The sequence below is a fragment of the Solanum lycopersicum genome, chromosome 6, assembly GCF_036512215.1.
Source record: "Solanum lycopersicum chromosome 6, SLM_r2.1".
Classification (NCBI taxonomy): domain Eukaryota; kingdom Viridiplantae; phylum Streptophyta; class Magnoliopsida; order Solanales; family Solanaceae; genus Solanum; species Solanum lycopersicum.
The window spans coordinates 38,517,173-38,540,833 of record NC_090805.1 but is presented as its reverse complement, the minus strand read 5'-3'; the positions used below and the strand labels follow the sequence as shown (position 1 = coordinate 38,540,833).

The 23,661-nt window shown below is 31.3% G+C and overlaps 2 protein-coding genes, 1 long non-coding RNA gene and 1 pseudogene across 5 annotated transcripts; 3 read left to right on the top strand and 1 right to left on the bottom strand.

Annotated features, from left to right (window-relative positions):
* Nucleotides 1-2,497: 2,497 nt before the first annotated feature.
* Nucleotides 2,498-3,637, top strand: LOC101264731 (homeobox-leucine zipper protein ATHB-12). Of its 2 annotated transcripts, XM_010323933.4 has the most exons (3): nt 2,498-2,821; nt 2,905-3,297; nt 3,367-3,637. In XM_010323933.4, the coding sequence occupies exons 1-2, from the start codon at nt 2,498-2,500 to the stop codon at nt 3,256-3,258; spliced, it is 678 nt and encodes a 225-aa protein (XP_010322235.1). In that variant the 3' UTR covers nt 3,259-3,297; nt 3,367-3,637. The 2 variants fall into 2 exon arrangements, with proteins under 2 accessions (XP_010322235.1, XP_004240976.1); XM_004240928.5 differs by having other exon boundaries at nt 2,905-3,637.
* On the bottom strand, nt 3,155-5,758 carry LOC101247925 (ubiquitin-60S ribosomal protein eL40 pseudogene; annotated as a pseudogene). The gene is given in 6 exon segments (NR_165374.1): nt 3,155-3,423; nt 3,952-3,982; nt 4,068-4,134; nt 5,169-5,271; nt 5,349-5,436; nt 5,516-5,758. The product of NR_165374.1 is annotated as a ubiquitin-60S ribosomal protein eL40 pseudogene (transcript).
* Nucleotides 5,759-5,863: 105 nt separating this feature from the next.
* LOC101263711 (probable 6-phosphogluconolactonase 4, chloroplastic) lies at nt 5,864-7,657 on the top strand. The gene is made up of 3 exons (XM_004240924.5): nt 5,864-6,505; nt 6,577-6,712; nt 6,910-7,657. The coding sequence occupies exons 1-3, from the start codon at nt 6,342-6,344 to the stop codon at nt 7,390-7,392; spliced, it is 783 nt and encodes a 260-aa protein (XP_004240972.1). The 5' UTR covers nt 5,864-6,341; the 3' UTR covers nt 7,393-7,657.
* Nucleotides 7,658-7,823: 166 nt separating this feature from the next.
* On the top strand, nt 7,824-15,315 carry LOC138348997 (uncharacterized). Its single transcript, XR_011221501.1, has 3 exons — nt 7,824-7,956; nt 8,068-8,178; nt 14,908-15,315. It is a non-coding gene; the product is annotated as an uncharacterized lncRNA (long non-coding RNA).
* The last annotated feature ends 8,346 nt before the right edge of the window (nt 15,316-23,661 follow it).

Sequence of the window (23,661 nt, the reverse complement as noted above, 5' to 3'; positions counted from 1 at the left end):
TTATCATCAAGGTGGAAAATGTACTAGTATTTCTTTTCACAAATTGGGCTCATGTTAAATGCTAACCATTCCATTGACGACACGGAACTTAGTGAGTACGATGAATGGTAAAGTAGGAACATTTCATCCATTTACTCAATTTCAAATTCGCCTCGTCTATCTATTTAGCGTGCCTGATCAGGGGTGAAGCTAGGTGAGAGTTGGTGAACTTAGACGAACCCAATAATTTTTTTGTAAATCCTAAATTTGTATGAAGTAATAATTTTTGAATTTGCCTCGTCCACCGATCTCACATGTCTTTTGGTGTCACATGTTCTACAACATCCTTCAAGATTGATAAATTTAATCCTAAAGATTTATTGTTAGTTTAAATAACAAATTTTAACTCACTTATATAAAGTTGCAGTCGTCCTGGAACACCAACAAATATGATGGTTATATTCTTTTTTTGTTGTATACAAAAGGAAAAGGAAGTGATTGAAAAAACAAACGGAATAGAATATAAAATCAAATTTAATCTTGTTCAAATTACTTTCATCTTCTAAACTATCGTCAAAACTCTTTAAGATTTAGAGCATGATACATTAGATGATACAAATCATAACTAATTAACTGTTCCAAAATAATTTTCAGTGATTAATTTCATCAGATGCACCTTATAAATTTTCATAATTTCACAATTTTAACTCCTTTCGATGCTACTTTGGACTTGGATAACTACTTTTAACAAGACAATATTATTATTATTATTATAAAAAAATATTTTTTTAAGAAAAGAGAGAGAGAGAGAGAGCCTTAAATCATATGACATCTGTGTAGAGTGTAATAGACACTTGAAACATTTAACAGGACGGAACCTATAGTCATTACATCAAATAAACTACTCCATCACAAGTCAGAGTGATTAAACCTTAATGACGATCTTTGAGATAAGACATTGACACAAAAGAATTTTAAGAAATATAAACTTTTAGATTTTATATAAATAAATATTTTTAAAACATAAAATCTTCGAATACATGCTAAATAACAATAATAAGCTCATTATAATTTTACGAATAGGAATCGAGTCATGGTACAACCTATGAATTCCATCAAATTCAATAGCTTTAACCTAAACTTTATACTTATCTTAAGAAATTTATTAAAGAACATAAAATTTTAGAACTCTATAATTATTAGGAGTAAAACCCAAAGAAGATGGTATATTAGTAGATTTTATTTCTATTTAAATAAAAAATATCACTATATGCTAACGTGGTTTTTTTAGTGGAGAAATTTAAGGTTATCATTATGGAGAAAAGGAGTGTTGAGTCAAGTTCTACATTTTTCGGGTGTTCCTCAATGATCATTAATGATATCAAAAAATACTATTAGCTCTTTTGTCGTTATTAGGCGACCATATCGACCAGCTTACTGACACCACATCTAACTCTTAAAAATCATCTCACACTCTTCCAACGTGGAAAAAAAAATTAATATATGTGATATCACTTGATTAAAAATAAAATTCAAAAAAAAAAAAAATTAAAATTTATATAATTTAAAATGAATTTTAAATATTTATGTGACTACAAATTAGAAAGAGAAATATTTAATATATTTTTATATTGTTTACAAATTATTAGTTTCATTCTGAACTATTGATAACCTTAAAAACAATCCTCTATTTGATTAACTAACCTAAGAATCACTCATAATTTGTCATATGACATCACAAGTGATCTCATACTCTTATAGGAGCATAGAGCTCTTAATAAAAAATCGAGAGAAGTATCAAAAACACCTTTAATCTTATCAAAAATTTAGGAGTATATTTCACGCATATTGCAAAGTCAATGATATGTTTAAATTCAGTTAATCAAATAAATGAAAAAATTGTCAATAATTTAAAGATAAAACTAATAATTTAATATCAAATCTAAAGATATTTTTAATATTTCATCTAAGATAAAAAGAAAATAAGAGAACAGTGTACTACGTACAATCGCAACACAAGAGTACACCATCCATAGTTAGCTACAGATACGATCAATACAAAAGTAACATAATCACATCTCTCACGATTGGACATCAATAATGAAATTATTGATTTAAAAACTTAGAGAGATTAGTTAGAAGAATAAATTTATCCTTTTATCAATAAGAATGACACGTAGTTATCTTTGACTTGTCTTATCCACACCACAATGTTGCAACATTTATTAGGGATGGAATGTAGCCCCAAACTAAAAAGATAAAAAGAGGTCCAAAGATAGAGATGTCCAAAAAAGTGATCGAACTAGAAAAAAAATACACGATAGCTAAAACGATTGGCTTAAAATAAACAACAAACCACAAGTCTCAGTCACCTGAGAGTAACCAAACTAGATATTTCTTGCATGCTTGCCTTCCTATATAGTGGAGTATTTATATTAATAGAAGAAGCCCACTTCTTTTTGACAAGTTTCAAATAAATTAATAAAAACTCTTATTTCTTATCCCATTCAATAAAGTTATGGAAGTAGCAGAAGATAGTAGTCCAGTTGAGTGTTCAAAGAAGAAGAGTCATGAAGATGGTAAAAGGTTTAGTGATGAACAAGTGAAGGTACTTGAGTCCATGTTTAATCAAAAGACAAAGCTTGAACCTAGCAAAAAGCTTGAATTGGCCAGAGATCTTGGGCTGCAACCACGTCAAGTTGCGATTTGGTTCCAGAACAGAAGGGCAAGATGGAAAACAAAGCAATTAGAGCATGAATATAGACGACTCAAAGATGAATTCGACAATTTAGCTATGAAGTTTGAATCGTTGAAGAAAGAAAAGGAATCTTTGCTCAAGCAGGTATCTTATTAACTTTCTTGATACTGGTCGATCCAAACAAGCTGAAGTTAGCTATATAAATGACGTATTTTGTTCTGGAACAGCTACAGGAACTAAGTGATCAGATGGAAAACAACCATGCTGGTTGTAGCAGAAGCCAAGATTCTATAGACAGTGAAATCTATACAAGCTCAGAAAATATAGAAGCAGAAGTAGATGTGAAGAACAATATCCCAGTTTGCATAAATACGAGTTTAGACCACAACAGGATTAAGGGAACGGATAGTGACCGAGAAGGAACATTATTTGAACACTTGAGGTGGAAGGAAGAAGAAGAGTTTTGGAACATGGAGGAATTAGGAGACAGTTCCTTAGGATCACCTGAACACTGGTATGCTGTAGGCCCAGGTGATTCCTTCGATCTGTCATGTGAAAATTCTAAGTGGTGGGAATTGTGAACTCAACATATACATCAATACTTTCAAAGGAGTAAACAGGTAGAACTTCGATCAACAAAAAAGTCTATGTTTTCTTACTCACATTGATGGAGCCAAGGTTGTGTGCAGAGAATAGGAGGAACTTTATTCACAGTTGATCTTTCTCCCTTCCATTGTGCTGAGAACCTGGAAGTAGCTTGCCAAAATGATTTGCAAGGAAAACTATTAGCATAACATGAGAAAGAGATACACTAGCCTTTCTACCAAAATGTCACAGTGATGTTCTTTCTTTTGATAATGGATATATAGCTTGTAATTTAGTTCACAAGAAAGAAAACAGTGTATATAGAGCTTCTTTGCGTAATCACAATAAAATAAAATGGATGTGGCATAATCAAAAGTCAGGTCTTAATTTTGAGTTATGTGAATAGAAAAACTCCTAGTAGGTTAGCATATAAAAGTGTGAATGTTTACCCTTAACAGGTAGTTTCATGCATATTGCAACCGCTAATGACGAACTTTAAAGCATAGGGCTTGATCCTAACTTTTTGTGCACTTGACAAAACTCAGCTTAGTAGAGCAAACGTACTAACGTTTTAGAACTTATGTTATATAGTGAAATAAACATTGATGGACAGAACGAAGTTAAACAAACAAATAAAATACAAAAGAGTGCCAAATTATGAAGTGTCTTGACTGCAAAAATGCAAACACCTGTTTACTTGATCTTCTTCTTTGGCCTCAACTGAAATAAAAGTAGGAAACAGAAGAATCATTAAGTATGGAGTCCAGTAATGCACAACAGTCAACAAAATTGACCAAGACGATACCTGGTTGCTATGGCCACACTTCTTTTTCCTGCAATTGACAGCACAAGGGTGCAAACGCGCATAGCATCTGCAGCAAAAAAGAAAATGCATAAATACACCCAATCAGAAAGGATATAAAGACCATAACTCATTAGGCATGCAACTTAAACCAATATAACATGATATCATAGTGCGTAGACCAGTGATGGAGCCTAGGCAAATGTAGAGGAATTGATTTCATTTTAGCACCAAAAGTTTAATAGTTGTGCAATGATCATGCAACCCCTCAGGAGATAGGGACGGTAAAAACTGATCTGTTCGACAGTCACTTGAGCAAATAGAAAAATATCATGCATACCATATCCTAGCCACTACCTTGCACAGGATAGCTTCCATATCATGTCTACCAAATGGTACAAAAGTAGCTCAAAAAGAAAACAATATTAGAAGAACTATACTAGCAAACCTATAGCCCGTTAATAGTTTAAGGGGAAGGAAAATATTTAGCAGGTTTCTGTCCCTCCATGTCCTCAAAGTGTAACTTTGTAGTTTTTTCTTTGGCTAACATGTGCATATGTTGGTAAAGGATCATAATTCCATAGCTAAGTACAATGCTCCCATACATACAAATCGATAGCAGCAGCTAATAGAAATTAATTTTCGCCTGCAATACAACTTCACCCAAGGTCATCATATATCTAAGAATGACCACCAGGACAGCCTTCCAGGTTACTTTTCCATGTCATCACCTTGACATAAATTACTCTTGTACCAATGCAGAATACAGAGGTGAAAGATAATCACCGTGCATTACAAGTGAGAACAAGAACAGGAATTGCCATTTACAAGGTTGACCTCACCGAAAAAAATGACATTTCGCTACACAGTCATTCTCCTGGCTTACTCTACTGACATATTAGCAATGCATTATGCATCCAAGATCAAGACCTAGGAGAACAGCAGATAGAACCTACCCGAACTATCAAAACTTTGCAAAATACCAATAGCTTCAACTTTACAATATCAAATCAGGAATAATTTGGATCGACTACATAAATATTCTATAATCCATTCAACATGTACACTTCATTCCAATACTACACGCGTGGATATCGAACTTACTTGCGGCAAATCATCTTTTCCTGGTTGTATTTCCGGGCCAAAGCCATAAGAGAAGGTTCAATAATCCCACTGCGAAGCCTCAGAACAAGGTGCAGAGTGGACTCTGTTTGAAGAAAATATCAAGCAAAACAAACTATCAAATAAACCAATCTAAATTATCCAATTTCATTACACACAGACCTTTTTTGGATATTATAATCTGCTAGCGTACGTCCATCTTCAAGCTGCTTACCAGCAAATATCAAACGCTGCTGGTCCGGAGGGATGCCTAGAAAGTAGCCACCAATTTTATGTTTCACAGTAAAGATATGCGGGGAAAAACGACTTAGGATTTAACAATTGAGTACCTTCCTTATCCTGAATCTTAGCCTTGACATTGTCGATTGTATCGATGGATTCAACCTCAAGGGTTATAGTCTTCCCTGTTAGGGTTTTCACGAAGATCTGCGTCTTCTTCAATGGAGTGTCAAGCAAATCCGAGGCTAGAGTGGGTTTTGTTACAGGGGAGGGCTTATAGTGATGTGGGCTCACGAAACATTCACCTCCCCTCTAGTTCGCATAATTACTATACTTAGCAAGTGTTATAAATTCTGAAATATTTTTAGAAATATTTAGGATAAGTTTTAGAAACTTTCTCCAAGTTTCACTCTATAACACTCAGTTTATTTATAATAAGAAATTGGAGAAGGTTCGAAGGGAAGCATGTACATACGAAAGAGACAGTAACACAAATAAAGAAGGATATTATAATAGAAATGTTAAATTTAGTTAGTCATTCCAAAAAAGCACATAAATATACTTCTTTTATTCAGTATTTACTTTCTAACTAGTTTGTTTCGGTTGGAAGTCTAATTCCTGATCTTGGAAATAGGCGCTGTTTAGTTTGTATTTGTTCCTTGATGGTATGGTAATATTTTATATTTGTTACAAAAAAATATATTTACACTAGCAATAATATATATATTAATTATGTTTACATTAATTATATATAAATTATTTTTATGTATTAGTATTTGATTTGACACATTAAAAATACAACCATCCAAACATGCTCTAATAAGGAAATTTGTTTTTCACCGCGTGTCAAAGTTGACAAGTATTTTTGATGTACAAATTATAAGGAGAAAGGGCAAAACACAGAGTCTCAAGAAATAGCTTCAGATTTAGGCTAAAATGGCAACCCAGAAAGGGAAGAAGACGGTGCTAAAATTCGACTCCGAAGAAGATGTATCAAAGGCACTTGCTAAATACACTGCTGAGCTATCGGAAAAATTCATCAAACAAAAAGGTTCTTTCACTGTTGTGCTCTCTGGTGGTTCTCTTATCGATACCATGAGGTAAAAATGTATATGTTATTGATCAAACACTGTTTTTAGGTCCCTTTAATTTCAGATTTCTTTTGGAACAGGAAATTGGTAGAGCCGCCGTACAAAGACTCAATTGATTGGTCGAAATGGTGGATTTTTTGGGTAGACGAAAGAGTGGTTCCTCTAGGTCACGATGATAGCAATTATAAACTTGCTTCGGATGGGTTTCTTTCTAAGGTACATCAATAGATCAGATCGACTCTTCCTTTTTGTGTTTTCATTATATTGTTGAAATTGTTGAGTTTCGATAAGTTTTCAAGTTCGTCGGATAAGCTAGTAGTTTATGATGCACAATGAATTTACATACCAGAGATTTGAGTAGGCTAGACTGGTGACCTTCAGAAATTAATTGGATGATTGGCTTCTTTTGGCAGGTTCCGATCCCCTCTTCTAACATTTATGCGATTAATGACAAGGAGTCACCTGAGGGTGCAGCTGCTGATTACGAAGCTCGTCTGAAACAATTGATTGAGAGCAAAGTTCTTCCGTTATCAGCAATTACTGGATTCCCCAAATTTGATCTTATGCTATTAGGTATGGGGCCAGATGGACATGTAGCGTCTTTGTTTCCTTTGCATCCTCACCGCCACGAGAAGGAGCGGCTGGTCACCTTCATTACAGACTCACCAAAACCTCCTCCACCAAGGATTACTTTCACCTTTCCGGTAATTAATTCGGCTTCAGAGATAGCAATGGTGGTCACAGGAGCAGAGTTAGCTCATATGGTTGATGTCGCTTTGGGTAATGCGCCTCCTCCTGATGGAATTCCTCCCCCTTGTACTGAGGTTTCAGCTGAAGAGGAACTGACCTGGTTTTTAGACAAGGATGCTGCATCAGAACTACAGACCTCTAGATGATTATGTTATCCTTGTGATATACTTAATAAGTGTAATCCAAATAGGACATGAGCATAAAGTTTGGTGCCCCTTGAATGTGTTGCCTTGTAATGGTTAACCATTCTTGCTTGGTAGTTGATACTTATTCTACCTTTAACTTTATCCTCTAGAAGGTAAAAGTTAGGTACGATATGAAGAATGCATATTCTATAAGGTTTGGTAACGTCGCTTTGCGAACTGAGATCCATGATCAGAATATAATACATTGGTATTCAGTATTGTATCAGGGAGGTCTTTGTTTCTCTTAAAAGTATAGCCATCAAAGTATTGGCGAGACGTGATTAAACAGGACATGGTCTTAGATATGAGAAGTTATGGAGGACATAGATTAGTGTAGGATGATAGTAGGTAGTTAAGCATTGGCTGGTAGTTTGTTGTCCTTCAATCCATGGGTGCTACTTTCGACTGTCTCTTCTACTTCGATTATTGCACTATTTCATTGTAGTTTTTTTTCTTTGACATGTTTTCTATCGTAGCTACTTTGTTATGCTGGTCTATCAGGAACATGCTCTCCATCTTTACGAGGTAGTGATAAAACTTGTGTACATTCTATGCTCTCCAGATCCCACTTGTGGGTATGTTGTTGTTGTTGAGACTATGACCATCAAGCTTTTCTGATTCTCTTCTAGCTTACAGAAGATGGAGGATGGAGAAAATGGTAGTGCTTCCCTTACTCCCTTCTCGACACAAAAAACAACTTATTCTTTAAGCCTTTTGGTATTCAGAAGTTCTAGTGGTGAGTGAAAGGTATGTTCTTGATTACAACTACTTATCTGTGCAAAGGTTTTAATTTGGTGTTACTGTCAATGTAACGGACGAAAATTGCTTGTGATGCTTTCCTATTTCATGAGTAATCACTGATTCGTTTCAACACTTGAGGCTATGCCAGAAAGTATCACAGTAAAAAGAGTTGCAAGCAAACTTGAAGCATTATATTTTTTTTCCTTGGGCTATACGTCGTATTGTCCACTTTTTTTTCCATTCAATTAATTGTTAATACGCAATATCGGAGAACTTCTAGAGCCAATTTTACTAGGTGTCGTAGAAATGTAATAGCCGTTGCTCCAAGTCGCATGGCACAAAGATGTAGTTTGGGTAGGAAAATCGGTCATAACAAGTAGGGAAAATTGTATATAATGACAAATTAATAAATTAAATTAAATATCATAATTACACTTAGATTTAGTTGTGCCCTGCAGCAAACTATTTGTCACTCACTTCTCTCTCTGAAACTCTCGCTCGCCACTCTCCCTCGCTCGCTCGCTCCCTCTCGTTTTCATACAAACACAAATGTATAAAATGTGTTTGTGTTTATATGAAGCAAGAAAAAATTATATATATACATATATTTTTGTTTCCTTCTCCCCGAGATCTTGCTTGTCAGTCTCCCAGATCTCGCTCGCCACCCTCGCCTCTCTCACTTATACAAATAGAAACGAAATGTATAAAGTGTGGCGCGAAAAAATTGTATATATACACATGCAAATACATATATTTTCGTTCTATACATTTAAAATTGTACAACACTCATATTTTCCTGCCCAGTTTTCTTTTATTCTTTCTCTCTTTCTCGTTTTATACACACACAAATTATACAATTGATATTTTGTATACAACTGCTTTCTTTTTTACATGTATAGCGAATTATACAACTGCTTTCTTTGATAACACATCTGCTTTTTTTTATATATGTATAGCGAAATATACATATTTATGGTTGTTATGGAGCGCAATTATGCAAATTATAGCTATAATAGTTTTTGTTTGCTATATATAAAAATTACTCGAAGAAGAATCATTGTTTCGTCGACCTCAATAGTTTTTTTAAAAATATATTTATTTATTTATTTGCTATTGATCGTAAGCAAATAAATAATAAAATTCATTTCATCAAAAAAAAAGTTAGCAGATTTTTTTATATACTTTTATTGTTGGAAGAAATTCAAGATTCTATCTATCACATAAACTGCATGACACACTTTAAAATTTAGAAGAGATAGTTAATAAAAAGAACTGCAGTTTGTAGTGGAATAGACGGAATCAACGTTAGGGATGGACAATTCGCTTATTTACGAGTGAACGGTTGGTTTTGATCTGTGCTTTTAGTTGCTCGGATCGGATGATAGGCAATTCGCACCTTCAACTCAAAAATTATTAGTTCAGATCACAAAGAGAATAAAAAGTATTCTCACTTCCGATTCGAACGTTGTGAGTTGGTAGCTCCTAGGGTAAAAATAAATAATTCTTTTTGACTCATTTATACATGCATGCACCAAAATAAAAAGTCGTACTAAATAGTTATGTGCTTGGTCTAAAAGCATACAATTTCTAAATTAATTGGACCGTTATTAGTTGACCTAAACAAAAGTAATAAGGTCTAGTTTGTGAGGCCAATAGTTTATTTTTTATTTATAATAATAAATAACTACAAGTAATTGATTGTCTATTAAGGGTACACCTGGGGTTGTTATCAGTAAATTAAGTTATTTTCAAATTATTTCCAATACCTGGAAATATATACAAGAAGATACTTGTCTAATTTTGACTCAACACATCTATTAAGGACTTGTTTAGTGTGAGATAAGCATAATAGTTTTAGGAAAAGAAAATAGTCTTGGGATAAAATTTAGATGTCTTGTTTGGTTGAGATGGTTGGGATAACTTACTCTACTATTTATAACATAGTGATGGGACGAGTTCTCCCATATATATGGTGGGATAAGTTATCCCATAATAACTAAGTTAATCTTGGAATAACTAGTTTCCTTGGTCCCTACGAAAATAATAATAGATATAGTGAGTTTAACACTTTACCCCTATTAATTTATAGAATTTAAAAATCAATTAAAGGTTCTACTTTTTTTCAAAAACATTAACTCTATAATAAATTGAGTGTATATTAGGTAAAAACATATTGAATTTGTTAAATTTGACAAGATTCAAAAATGGATTAGTGAGAAGATATGGTAGTTAGGAGGATAATTTTTCATTGGTAGAAAAGTCAAGATAACACCCTTTGTAGGTGAATTTTTGGTGAACCATAAATTGATTTCACAAGGTAAATGTTGACATTTTAACATATTGTGATGTCATGGATGACATCAATATGAAGAATTTACTCTTATAAATAGGTAGCTCCTAATTCATTTGTAACACACCTCTAACATGCCTTCTCATCTCATAAGGCATTTGTTCTTTTTTCTCTCTTGTACTATTTCACTTGTACTCTTTTGCAGTGAAATAAATATTGATTGGTTGTATCCGAGGAGTAGGCAAAAGAAAACAAAAGTTTACCGAACCTCGTTAATTCCTGGTGTTCTTTTTGTTGTTGTCTCATTTACTATTTATTAGCTACCTTTAGATATAGTAGTCGTGATTCCATCACTCTCTATATATTCAGCTTCCGCAACAATTGGTATCAGAGCCAAGGTATTATCTGAGTATGCTCTGTGGTTGCAGCATAGTCTAAACTTCCACATCAGAAAATGATTTACTTTGGTCTTTACATTGTTAGCTAGTAAATAGTATTTGTAGTAAAATGGACAAGAAAAATGATGAGTCCACATCAAGTGTCAATAATTCGTCATCATTGACATCATCGCTTATGACAAGAATTGTGTCAAATGCGAAATTTGCAGTTGAAATTTTTGACGGGTCAGGACATTTGGAAATGTGGCAAGGCGAGGTCCTCGATGTTCTTTTTCAACAAGGGCTAGATATTGCCATTGAAAAAAAGAAACCAGACGGTGTAGGAGAAGAAGATTGGAAGATTATCAACCGAGTTGCTTGCAGTACCATTCGATCTTACCTTGCAAGAAAACAAAAGGATCCATACACGAAGGAAACATCTGCAAATAAATTATGAAATTCATTGGAGGAGAAATTCTTGAAGAAAAAACAGTAAAAATAAAATTTACATGAAAAGAAGATTGTTACGCTTCACTTGTATTCCTGGCGGCACAATGAATGATCATATCACCAACTTTAATAAGTTGGCGACATATTTGTGAAATATGGACGTGACTTTTACGGATGGAGATATGACCTTAATGTTGTTAAGTTCACTTCTCGATGAGTTCGAGCATCTTGAAACGACTCTACTGCATGGAAATGATGAAGTATCTCTCAAAGAAGTTTGTTCTGCCTTATACAGTTATGAACAAAGAAAGAAAGAAAAACAAAAAGGCGGAGAAGCAGAAACACTAGTTGCGAGAGGTCGTTCTCAAAATCTTATGAAAACGAAGAAAGGGAGATCCAAGTCAAGATTGAGACTTAGTAAAGATGAATGTGCCTTTTGCCGAGAAAAAGATCATTGAAAGAAAGACTGCCCAAAGTTGAATGGCAAAGCCAAACCAAATAATGGGAAGGTTGTCTTGGATTCAAATGTGGCTGATTGTGATGATTCCGATTACTCGCTAGTTACAACTAATCCTTCCAGATCATCTGATGTATGGTTGATGGATTCAGCTTGTAGTTATCATATGTGTCCCAATCGGGACTGGTTTATTGATTTACAAGAAGGAAAATATGGAGTTATTCACACTGCAAACAATAATCCTCTTACCGCATATGGTGTTGGTTCAATCCGATTAAGGAACCATGATGGATTAAGTAGAACATTAATAGATGTTCGATATGTACCAAATTTGAAGAAAAATCTCATTTCTGTAGGAGCCTTAGAATCAAAGGGGTTCAAAGTCATTGCAGATAATGGCGTGATGAGAATTGCTCTAATGCACTGGTGGTAATGAAGGCAATTCGAAGAAATAATAACATGTACCACTATCAAGGTAGTACAGTTATTGGAACAGCGACAACAACATCCAATGACGAGAAAGAGGCAGAAATGACCAAACTGTGGCATATGTGCTTGGGGCATGCTGGAGGGAAATTCTTGAAAACCTTATCAGATCAAGGATTGCTAAAAGGAGTAAAAATTTACAACTTGAAATTTTGTGAGCATTGTATCAAGGGAAAGCAAACAAGGGTTAAATTTGGAACAACTATCCAGAATACTAAAGGTATTTTGGATTATGTTTATTCGGATGTTTGGGGTGCTTCCAAAACGCCTTCATTAGGTGGGAAACACTATTTTGTAACCTTTGTTGATGACTTTTCTCGAAGATTGTGGATGTATACGATGAAAACAAAAGATGAAATATTAGGAATTTTTCTCAAATGGAAGGCGACGATAGAAACTCAAAGTGGCAGAAAGATCAAGTGTCTTCACACAGACAATGGTGGCAAATGCAAAAATAAATCCTGCCCAGCATGCCCCAAGCGCATATGCCACAGTTTGGTCATTTCTGCCTCCTTCTCGTCATTGGATGTTGTTGTCGCTGTCCCAATAATTGTACTACCTTGATAGTGGTACATGTTATTATTTCTTTGAATTGTCTTCATTACCACCAGTGCATTAGAGCAATTCTCATCACGCCATTATCTGCAATGACTTTGAACCCCTTTGATTCTAAGGCTCCTACAAAAATGAGATTTTTCTTTAAATTTGGTACATATCGAACATTTATTAATGTTCTACTTAATCCATCATGGTTCCTTAATCGGATTGAACCAACACCATATGCGGTAAGAGGATTATTGTTTGCAGTGTGAATAACTCCATATTTTCCTTCTTGTAAATCAATAAACCAGTCCCGATTGGGACACATATGATAACTACAAGCTGAATCCATCAAACATACATCAGATGATTTGGAAGGATTAGTTGTAACTAGCGAGTAATCGGAATCATCACAATCAGTCACATTTGAATCCAAGACAACCTTCCCATTATTTGGTTTGGCTTTGCCATTCAACTTTGGGCAGTCTTTCTTTCAATGATCTTTTTCTCGGCAAAAGGCACATTCATCTTTACTAAGTCTCGATCTTGACTTGGATCTCCCTTTCTTCGTTCTCATAAGATTTTGAGAACGACCTCTCGCAACTAGTGTTTCTGCTTCTCCGCCTTTTTGTTTTTCTTTCTTTGTTCATAACTGTACAAGGCAGAACAAACTTCTTTGAGAGATACTTCATCATTTCCATGCAGTAGAGTCGTTTCAAGATGCTCGAACTCATCGAGAAGTGAACTTAACAACATTAAGGTCATATCTCCATCCGTAAAAGTCACGTCCATATTTCACAAATATGTCGCCAACTTATTAAAGTTGGTGATATGATCATTCATTGTGCCGCCAGGAATACAAGTGAAGCGTAACAATCTTCTTTTCATGTAAAGTTTATTTTTACTGTTTTTTCTTCAAGAATTTCTCCTCCAATGAATTTCATAATTTATTTGCAGATGTTTCCTTCGTGTATGGATCCTTTTGTTTTCTTGCAAGGTAAGATCGAATGGTACTGCAAGCAACTCGGTTGATAATCTTCCAATCTTCTTCTCCTACACCGTCTGGTTTCTTTTTTTCAATGGCAATATCTAGCCCTTGTTGAAAAAGAACATCGAGGACCTCGCCTTGCCACATTTCCAAATGTCCTGACCCGTCAAAAATTTCAACTGCAAATTTCGCATTTGACACAATTCTTGTCATAAGCGATGATGTCAATGATGACGAATTATTGACACTTGATGTGGACTCATCATTTTTCTTGTCCATTTTACTACAAATACTATTTACTAGCTAACAATGTAAAGACCAAAGTAAATCATTTTCTGATGTGGAAGTTTAGACTATGCTGCAACCACAGAGCATACTCATATAATACCTTGGCTCTGATACCAATTGTTGCGGAAGCTGAATATATAGAGAGTGATGGAATCACGACTACTATATCTAAAGGTAGCTAATAAATAGTAAATGAGACAATAACAAAAAGAACACCAGGAATTAACGAGGTTCGGCAAACTTTTGTTTTCTTTTGCCTACTCCTCGGACACAACCAATCAATATTTATTTCACTCCAAAAGAGTACAAGTGAAATAGTACAAGAGAGAAAGAAGAACAAATGTCTTATGAGATGAGAAGACATGTTAGAGGTGTGTTACAAATGAATTAGGAGCTACCTATTTATAAGAGTAAATTCTTCATATTGATGTCATCCATGACATCACAATATGTCAAAATGTCAACATTTACCTTGTGAAATCAATTTATGGTTCACCTACAAAAGGTGTTATCTTGACTTTTCTACCAATGAAGAATTATCCTCCTAACTACAATATCTTCTCATTAATCCATTTTGAATCTTGTCAAACTTAACAGAAGTACAATACTTATCAATTTAAACAAGATATATAAATAATAATGTATTGATTTATCTATCCATCTCGAAAACATAATTCAAAAAATGATTAAGTAACATTATAAACTGTATGAATGATCCATCAAAACTATGCATCTCTTTAGCCTTTTTGTCGATTGTATCAATCTCTAATTCATTTGCAACGGATGATTCGAGATTTTATTTTGATCAACAACGATTTCATCACTTTTGTATCATTCATACGTCAGCTCACTTTTTCAGATTCTGAAATGTCTCATCAAGATTAACATGTTCATGTTGTACAAAAAAAAGGTTCTTCAATGAACAAGGGCTCCATATAATCAAGGTATTCGAAATTGGCGAGGAAACAACTCAGATCCCAATAAAAAAGTGAGAAATGATAACAATAATGGGGAGTTAGATAAAGAAACAAGTATCATGCGGGTTCTTTTTGACACTCATAGGATCCATATAGGCTCTCTATTTTTACGAGTCAATCCACAGTAGGCTTCCTGTTCCCAACCCACCCCATTCCATATGTCATTGTGTTTTGATGGAGAAGAAATTTGAATTTTAAGTTTGTTGATTCTTTTAGGATTTGCGACTGACTGATTGACAGTAAGAAGAGATGCGTAAGCTTAATTTATGATATTTTAATCGGATTTTCTATTTCTTTTCCTCTTTTAGCATAACAACTGCATACAATATATATCATCATTAATGTATCCGAATAGTGAGTTATGAATTTGAAGAGTATAAAAATTAAGGGATTATTGTAAAATAAAAAAGAGTAGAGATAAGATATAATTTAGGTCTTACACTATGAAATCTATGTAATTTATTCTTAAATTTAATAAAGTCAAATAATAAAATAGTAATAATACCTCTATTATTTATTATTTCTTAAGAAATGTATCAAATCTATAGTAAGGATTAACAAGTAAAAAGTCAAAATTGAATAAATAAAAAGGAAGAAAGTAGCTAGTTACTATATTATTTTCTTAAAAGTCACTTTCTTAATATAATTACTTGCTTTTTTCCCTCTCCCCATTCCTTAATCCTAGGATGTGTTTTTTTTTTAAAAAAAAATAAAAGTAATTATGGGAATCCCACCTTTTAGTTTACTTATTACCATTATCTTCTATACGTTTTATAAAAATTTTCAAAATCCTTATTTTCGTGTATCTTATTAATGTATCTCGCACATCAAATTAATGTATTTAGCACATTAGATTAGTGTATCTCGTGCATTAGATTAGTGTATCTCGCGCATCATATTAGTGTATCATGTATAAAAAGTATCTTACGCATCATATAAGTGTATGTCGCGCGTCAGTTTAGTGTATCTCGCGTATCACATTAGTGTATCATGTATAAAATATAGTGTATCTTACTTAACGATTAATGTATCTCGCGCATTAGATTAATGTATCAACGCTTATATTATTGTAACCGTTTTGAAATTATAAACTTCAAAAGGATAGATTGTAATTTTACCTTAAAAGTATGTGATTTCTATAATTTGTCCCAAAAAAATCAATTGGGCCCAAGGCCATCTCCTTTTATTTATAAGAAAAACAAACTTATTACAAAGAAGTTTCATATCCCTAAAAAATTAAAATAAACAAAATAAAACAAAAGCATTTAAATAGAAATTGAAGTTGAAATTGAAGTAATAAGAAAACAAAAAATATGTCGAGGAGACATAGGAAGAGTCCAAACTGAGCTCTTCCAAATTTTTTTCACGGTTGAGATTCTGATCTCTTTCCTTGTACATTCATGATGGATTTGAGCTTTATGATTATAATTTTCATGATATTCCTAATATTTCTCCCCTAAGCGTCTCATTTTAGTTGCAAGAAAATATTTATTTACTTATCTTTGACTCAAAAAATTCTAACAGTTACTCTATGAAGAATTAAAATCATACTTAAAAGTCAGGTAAATTCTTATTAAGTCAATCATGAGTAGTTAGATATTCTAGTCATACTGAAATTGAGATACGATGTGGACTCCCACGTGGAATAAGTACCCATCCAGGAGCCATTGGACCAACTAAATCATTTATTCATTGGGTGCTCTATGTTAATTTTATACAAATACCTATCAATTTCTACATAGATATATATATTCCGTAACAAAATCAATGGGTGCTCGATCACCCGGCGGACACCATGTGGGTCCACCTCTGACTGTGAGAAATCTTTAACAATGGGTAGAAGCCCGATCCAACGCTCTACTGTTGTTGAAAGAGGAGGAATAAGCAGGGCATAACTAGCGGCATATGAGCTGACTCAACATCAACGACTTCGTGCCACACTATAATAATCCGTAATGTGATTCTGCGCATTTCACCACTTCTTCGCTCATTTTTAATGTTAATTGTGATAGATTTGAACAAAAGGATGTTGAGATCCAAAATTGGAAGTAAATTTTGTTATTTGAATGTTATTAGTCGTTTACATTGGAAAAGAAATCAGCCCTAGTCAACTTATTCATTTACATCGCAAGAGAAGAATGAATAGGTTTGACTCGGAAAATGGTGATGTTGTTTCTTCATTGATCAACAGTTTCAATTTTTGGAGAGGATTATGATTGTCCAATAAGTAGGGTTCCAATATTTTCGAATGAACAATTTGATAATTAATTAATTTAGTCTTTCTTTCTATTAGTCAAGCGTTAACCGTCTTAAAAATGTTTAAACGAAACAAGCATGGCTTTTGTTTTTCGCTTTTTTGTAAGGTTTGACTAAGTTTCTAGTAAAAGACTTTGAATATTCGTTTCCTTTCTCACGCTATTAAGGGAGAGCAAGAGAAAAAATCAATTGATTGACTTGTGTTCAATTTCACGATTAGAATGATTTCTATCATATGTATTACCTTCACTCTCTTCTCTTCGTCCTGCGAAGGGATTGGAGTAAAGACTACCACATAATGCAGTGGATAGCTATGACAAAAAGGCTAGAGTTAAATAGAGAAATATTATTTTATGAGATGAAAAAAATCGTTAGGTGAACCTAAAAAAGAATAAATAGGTCTAAGGTCTTCTAATAGATCATTCAAAACCTATGGTACAAACTTAGTTTGAACCTAGTGGTAAGTCAAGCCCCACGAAAGCCTAAGTTTTCTCTCCATTTCATCTCATTGATGATAGAAAGAGAAAGGATAGAGGATCACACGTACAAATAGCCTTTTTCACCTCTTGTGTTTAAAAGAAAAGACCGAGCAGTGAGAGACAAGTGCTGAAGATCTTCGCGGGACAGTCCTAGAGCACAACATGTTGAAAATAATGAAGCTCTAAAAGGTCTTCAACTAAAATTTCATCGATACTTGAAAGACTCAAAAAACCTTCTCTTCACGGGGATATCAACCGTTTATACAAATCTAAAAAAAAATTATATTCAATCTATGAATTAAAAAAAAATCCTACTCATCTAGATGTCCCCCTCATATATAGATAGATCAGGATGCCCAAAAACTATAGAAGCATATAAAAATCAAATAGAAAAAAAGATAACAAAAGCTATCCAATTGTTCAGGATCCGTCTTCTTAAAAGAAAGAAAAATTCGTTTGAACAAAACAATACATATTAAAGAAGTCATTTCTTCCATCTCGATTTATGTGATGTTCAAATTGTGAGAGTCAAATAAATTTATTTTTTATTTTAATTTCTTTAATATGTTTGTTAAATATTTTGAATAATTAAAAATATATAATATTAATTTTCAGTAATTTTTAATTATGTAAAGCTTATTATTAAAAAATTAAAAGATTCAACATCCAAGTAAAAAGTATTATATAAACTGCGACAAAAAGGGTACAATATTATAGAATAATGATTTTGATTGTTTAGGTTTATTTCGTTGATTGCTTTGAACGTTGGTGTTGTTAATTGATTCAAATTACATGGTGTTGATTGTTGAACAATAATATAATAAGAATAGAATAAAAATTGACTATCAAAGAAAATAAGACACGATTGAATTCTTCGTAATTTTGATAACAAAGTCATTATGCCAAAAATATAATCTTTTTTTATAGTAAATATAGAGTTCAAGTTGTCTTCTACAATTATTTTCCTTATTTATAATTTGAATATTGACGAGTAAAAATAATTGAAATTTACCTATAATAGAATTTGAAGTATCGGCTTGGGTAAAGAAGAGTTACCACCAACTATAGATACTATTTAAATACTTAGAATTCAATTTATCTCATACGAAAAATAAAACAAAAATAAAATATATTTTATTTACTTAAAATTATAAATTTTATCTTGTCTACTCATATAAGTAAAATTTAGAAAGAAATATTTTTCAATATTTCTGAATTTGTCACGGATAATTAGTTTCGTTCTTTAGCGGTTTGCTAAAAGCATTTCTCTAATTAACTAATTGAATTTAAATACAGTTTTCTCATGTCACATGGATAAAGTGTATTTAAGTTCAGTTAGTCAAGTAGATGAGTATTTTGCCACTATTCTCATGTCACGTGAAAGAAGTGTATTTTAAGTTCAAGTAGTCAAGTAGATAGAAATATTTAAAACAATCAATAATTTGAAATCAAAACTAATCGTTCACGCCAAGTTTGAGAATGTTGGGTACGTAGAAGAGTTAATGGAAAATGGAAGGAAGATGAAAAAAGATAAACTTGGAAAGTTGAGAACTTGAAAAGTTCTCTTATACTTTAATGAAAAGACATTTCTCCATCATCGATGGTAGAAAGAAAAATAGGAGAGTTTAAATATAGAAGCACTCTTGTTAATTCTTAAAAGGATTGGAAATAAGGACCCTTATTTGTTTTAATTATTTAGTTAATTGTTTTTGTTTAATTAAATTAAATGGTCTACAAGTTTCAATTATTAGTTAATTAACCAAAACATTTCAATTATTTTGTAACTGAAAAAAAATTCAATTTTGTAAAATCATTTTTACACGTGATCAATTATTATTCGGCCACGACATTAATCCAATCAATTTTTTAAAGAAAAAAAATTCTAATATGCTACGAACTTTGAGCAAAAGCTCATTTATGTCATTAGTTAGAAGTTTGACATATCTATGTCATTTTATTACTCCTTTTGTCCAACAATACTTGTTCATAATTAACTTTGTACACTTCTTAAGAAATTATAACTAAAAGAGTAATTTTACTATATCATCATTTGAATATAATAAACACAATGTCTTGAAAAATATAATAACGACATGACGTAATTAATGACAAAAATAAATTAAAAATTAAATATATAATTGTACATTAATTTCATGAAGTAGATAAGCATTGCTAGACATTCCAAAACAGTATAATAAATTATTATTATTAAACAAAAAGAGTAACAAATAATAACATAAATAATTTTTGTCAAATAAAAATAAATAAATAAATCGAATCTTTAGCTAACAACATGTATATATTTTTTTAAAAAAAATTAATAATATATTTGAACTTTTCCATAAAAAAGAAATAATCTAAAGATGATCCTGGTGATGTTTGAATCATCAGTTTGGTTCAGAAAAAGAGGAAAACTTTTGACGTGTGGTTGTTGCTTGCGTACAAATTTGCTATACTTGGATTGGCCTTGTCTTGTTATAGTAAATTATCTCGAAAAGAGTTTGGAATCTAAATAAATCATAAAATAATAAAAGTAATTAAAGTAAGCTATTATTTTAGAAAGTAACTAAAATAGGTTTAATGAAAGAAAAAATTTCACTTTATTAAATATTTTCAAAATTTTTCGATAGTCCATAATAAATATATTTAATATATAATGGAATTACTTCTTACACTTTATAAAATGTTTTTCTTACACTTTATAAAATGGAAGAAAAACTTACATTCTACAAAGAGAAATATTTTTCAAGTTTTACTATCCTTATGATGCTTTTGTAAGTCGTACAATTGAGATTTTTTTTATATATGTAAAAAAAATATAAATATATATCACATGTAATTAACTTACTTAAATAAAAATCAATTGTTGGATATACTGATAATTATTTGCGTAAAAAATAGACGAGACATGAAAATTTGAGAATGTTCCAACATTTTTCGTCATTTTAAATTGTGAGGACTGACCAAAATAAATATCTAGTCCATAAGTTGGAGCAATATTTCTATCTTGCTGCTACAAAATATATAATAATAAGTAAACCGCTATAAAATATATTATAATAATAATAATAATAATAATAATAATAATAATAATCCTATAAATTAATAAATAATCGACAAAATGAACAAATAATCAAAATATAATTATTGAGCATTACCATTCACTTTCTTTGATAGTTTCGTTCATATCAAAATCATATCGATCGGTAAAAATATTTGAATGATTCATATTAGAAAAATAGTAGATTGAGTTATCGGAAATTCATCAACACTATTTTATGATTTTCTAATTGAGGAGGAACATCAACCGCTAAAGAAGAACATTGTTGGTTAGTCTCAGGCTCCTTTCTAACATAGTTTTCAAGTATTGTTAACTTGATTTGATCTATGTAATTATTTGGAACCCTCAAAAAGTCGATCAATGATTCGTCATTATAGATAATCATCTATAAAATTTGTTTGTCCTTGTGATAAAAATGAAGTAAGTATTTTTCGACTATAATCATAATAATACTATTTATACCTTATTCTTTTTATAAATTGATGAAAGCAATATATGTTATCGGTTATTAATTTTTTAATTTTTATGATATGTCAAATCAATATAATTGTATGACAAACACTACAAAAATATCATAAAGAGAGCAAAACTTGAAAAGTATTCCTCTTTATAAAATGTAAGTTTTTCTTCCACTTTATAAAGTGTAAGAAAAAGTTTTAGTTTACAAAGTGTAAGAAAAACTTACATATTATAAATTGTAAGAAATTATTCCATTATATATTAAAATATACCCGTTATGAACTAATAGAAAACGTTTGAAATATTGGATAAAGTGAAATTTTTTCTTCCACTAATCCTATTTTAATTACTTTCTAAAATAGTGACTTATTTTGGTCATTTTTATTTTTTTATGACTTAGTTAAGTATCGAACTCTCTCAAAAATATTATATTTTTTATTTAAAAATAATATAATCTTAAAAGTACATATGATAATTAGTAAGATAATTTAGAATTATACAAATAGTTATGAAATATTTTAAATATTTAATAACATATGAATTCTTGCATACTTTCTATTAAATATAATTACATAAATTAAGATCCCAAAAATAATTTATAGAATTTTTTTTATTTTATATGAAGGTAAATATGACATATATACTTAAACAATGACATCTTTGATGTAAATTTTATCTATGTATTTAAGAAATTATTGAATATGCATAAAAATTAAATCTAAAGTTTTGTTACTGGATCTTTGAGTTTGTTTTTTAAAATTTAAATCTGCCTCTGATTGATGACTTTTAACGTCCATAGTCACCACCATATTGGAAATATTTTTCACTAATTGATGATTTGTATATTTTTCATTGTCAAATCCAAATGTGTGATTTAAAGAAAAAAGAAACAATATGATTACTTTGTGCATTAGCAGGTTGGTGGTAGGCCTAGTCATTATTAATTTGGTAATCTCCACAAATAAATTAGGCCATGAAGCATATGACAATTGGCAAAACTCTACGTTTTGTCTTTCTTTTCTTTTTTAGTTTCCATTGATATCTGGAGTCGATATTAAAGTATGATCAACTTAAATTTAAATCACATATTATAAATTTAATTAAAGTGATGCTTCTAACAAAATTTTATTCATATTCGTAATTTAAAAATTCTTATTAAGAATAAAGCTATCTTTACACTGCATACACAATAATTCAAATTGATTAAGTTTTGCCTTTGAGCGTTGGTTGATTATTTATTTATTTATTTATTATTATAATAAAGGAAAAATTACATAAATTAATACATTTTAAAAAATAATTATTGATTTTAGCGATACTTTTTGTTTATTACCATTTATAGCAATACTTTGTTAAATCTCTAATATGAATTAAAAGTGAATTATGTATGCAATATATATGAATTATAATTGTTTTTTGAAATATATCATGTTTGTTTGGTAAAAAATTGTCACATTGTATTATAAATGTATTAAAATGTGTGATAAATGTATTATTCATCATTAAAATTTGTATTATATGTGAATAATAAATTATTCTTTGTAATATGTATTAAACTTGTATTATAAATGAATTAAAAGTGATCAAGTGAGATAAAAATATTATTGCTATAAATGGTAAATATTTTTTTATCATAGTATATTTATGTAAGTTTCCCTATAATAAATGTCATTTCATTACGATCCTAAGACTTGTCAAATCACAATTGCACATGTCTTTCTGTTCAATAGAGATCTTCTGACACATCATACATAAAATTTAAAGACAAATATGATAATGTGACAATATCTATAAATTAAAGGGCAATTTTTAAATATATTAAACAAAAAATTTATATTTGTATGTTATAGCAAAGTTTGTATAAATATGCTCTATAGCAAATATAAAAATTGTATATATATATACAGTTAAAGCAAATTATATAAAATGAAGTGTATAAAACAAGAAAGAGAAAGACACTTGGATAGAAAACTATATAAAAACGAATTGTATTATTATAAGTGTATAGAACGATTATATACAATTTGAATTTGTATAAAATGAAAAAGAGAGAAAGACAAAAGAAACTTGACAAGGAATATACAATTGAATCGAATTGTATAAAACCAAAAAGAGAGAAATTAGATACAATTTGAAAATTGTATAGAACGGGAAAGAGAGAAAGGCAAAAGAAACTGGAAAGGAGAGTATTTTTTGTATAATTATAAGTGTATAGGACGAAAATATATGTATTTGCATGTGTATATACAATTTTCTCACGCTTTATACAAACCATAAACGCATTTTATACATTTCGCTTCTGTTTGTATAAGTGAGAAAGGCGAGGGTGGCGAGCGAGATTTGGAAGAGTGGCGAGCGAGATCTTGAAGAGGAGAGAGAGG